The sequence below is a fragment of the Hipposideros armiger genome, unplaced genomic scaffold (genome assembly GCF_001890085.2).
Source record: "Hipposideros armiger isolate ML-2016 unplaced genomic scaffold, ASM189008v1 scaffold_49, whole genome shotgun sequence".
Taxonomy (NCBI): Eukaryota; Metazoa; Chordata; class Mammalia; order Chiroptera; family Hipposideridae; genus Hipposideros; species Hipposideros armiger.
Genome location: NW_017731399.1, coordinates 3,470,425 through 3,472,203, shown reverse-complemented (window position 1 = coordinate 3,472,203; position 1,779 = coordinate 3,470,425). Strand labels below are relative to the sequence as shown.

Here is a 1,779-nt window from a genome sequence, read left to right as displayed (position 1 = left end):
GGGCCCTCTGGCGTCCCAAGCCAGTTCTTAACCATCGCGCCACTCGGCCGGCCCAAGGAATCATTGATTTTGTCAAGTGTGATAATGGTATTATGGTTTTGTAGAGAAAGTTCTTATCTGATAGTGGAAAAAAATTAAAGTATTTTGGTAGTGATTATAAATGGAATACATACTCTGTGCTACTATCTAAACATAAAGAGACCTAAACATTTTAATGTTAAAGAATAAGATGTTCTGCAAGGATGGTTTAACTGTTAAAATTCAGGGATTGGTCTCTTAGCAGAGCTGCTAAAACCTTGATGACCTTCAACTGTGATGTTTGGTTTATTTGGGGGAGATAAGGCCCTGGTATAAAGAAGAGACCAATATATACTATCAGTTCTACCCTTAAACCTAGGCAAAAGGGGCTTCCTCCTTGGACTTTTTGTTTTAGATGGCTATACTCTGGCCTTCCTTTGGCTGCATCTCTACCCGCAGGATGAGGAGTCCAAGGGACCAAGGGAATGTGTCCACCTGGAACCTATGTGGCCCCCCTCCTACCATGCCCTTGGGATCTGGATCCCCAGAATCCGCTGCCCAATAGCATTGACCCTGCTTCTAGGCCCTATGCCGCTTTCTCAGTGTCCTTCAATGTTAATACACATAAGCCTTAAACATACAGGCTGATGGACCTTGAGAGGCCCCTCAAGGTTCATGATGGAGCCAGGGATGGAAGTGGAGGGTGGGCCAGGGACCAGGGACTCGGGCTGGCTCTCCTCCAATTGCCATGTTCAAGTACAGAACGCCAAGAAATTCCAAGAGTTTAAATTTGAACCTTATAAGTGGTTATGGTGGCGTATTTATCAAGGTAGGAGAAAAGGATATATTTTAAGTTTGTTCATTTGATTTATAACTTTTAAATATTTAAGTATAGGGTATATAGGCCTCTGTGTGTATTCTTGACTCAGACCCCATAAATAGTAGTGGAGGGCCTGTTCAATTGATTTGCTCATTAGAAGACACACTTGAACTTTGTAGATGGTTGCATAAGGAAGGAAAGCAAAGGACATTTGAAAAAGCTCCCTAGAGAATGTAAAAATTACTATTTCTGTTCTCCATTTATAGATTCTCTCTCTTTCCTCATCAGGTGAAAGGCCCTGGCGTTGGGCTTCTTGGCTTCTCCAAAGGAGGTGACCTGTGTCTCTCAATGGCCTCTTTCTTGAAGGGCATCACAGCCACTGTAGTTATCAATTCCTGTGTGGCCAATTCAATAGCTCCTCTGCATTACAAGGATATGATTATTCCTGATCTCGGCAGTGACCTAAGGAAACATACAATCACTGAGTCAGGTCTTTTAGATTTCATGGATATTTGGAACAATCCACTGGAGGAACCCAACCGCCAAAGTCTTATTCCTTTGGAAAAGGCCCAGGGGCCCTTCCTGTTTATTGTTAGCATGGATGACCATAGCTGGAGGAGTGACTTCTATGCTCATATAGCCTCTGAACGGTTACAAGCCCATGGGAAAGACAGACCCCAAATAATCTACTATCCAGAAACTGGTCATTGTATTGACCCACCTTATTTTCCTCCTTCTAGAGCCTCTATGCATGCAGTATTGGGCCTACCAGTATTCTATGGAGGTGATCCAAAGGCTCACTCAAGGGCACAGGTAGATGCCTGGCAACAAATTCAAACTTTCTTCCATAAGCATCTCAATGGTAAAAAGTCTGTCAAGCCCAGCAAAATGTAACATTAATCATAGATGAAATACTATGAATAAAAATCCTATTCATACAA

General features: G+C 42.7%; 1 protein-coding gene across 1 annotated transcript in view; it reads left to right on the top strand.

Annotated features, from left to right (window-relative positions):
- Nucleotides 1-1,779, top strand: part of LOC109381541 (putative acyl-coenzyme A thioesterase 6) — a 16,776-nt gene extending 14,997 nt beyond the window's left edge. The window contains exon 3 of the mRNA XM_019640291.1: nucleotides 1,092-1,779. Within this exon, the coding sequence (XP_019495836.1) occupies nucleotides 1,092-1,732 (641 nt within the window). The 3' untranslated portion in view covers nucleotides 1,733-1,779. The remainder of the gene's footprint in view (nucleotides 1-1,091) is intronic.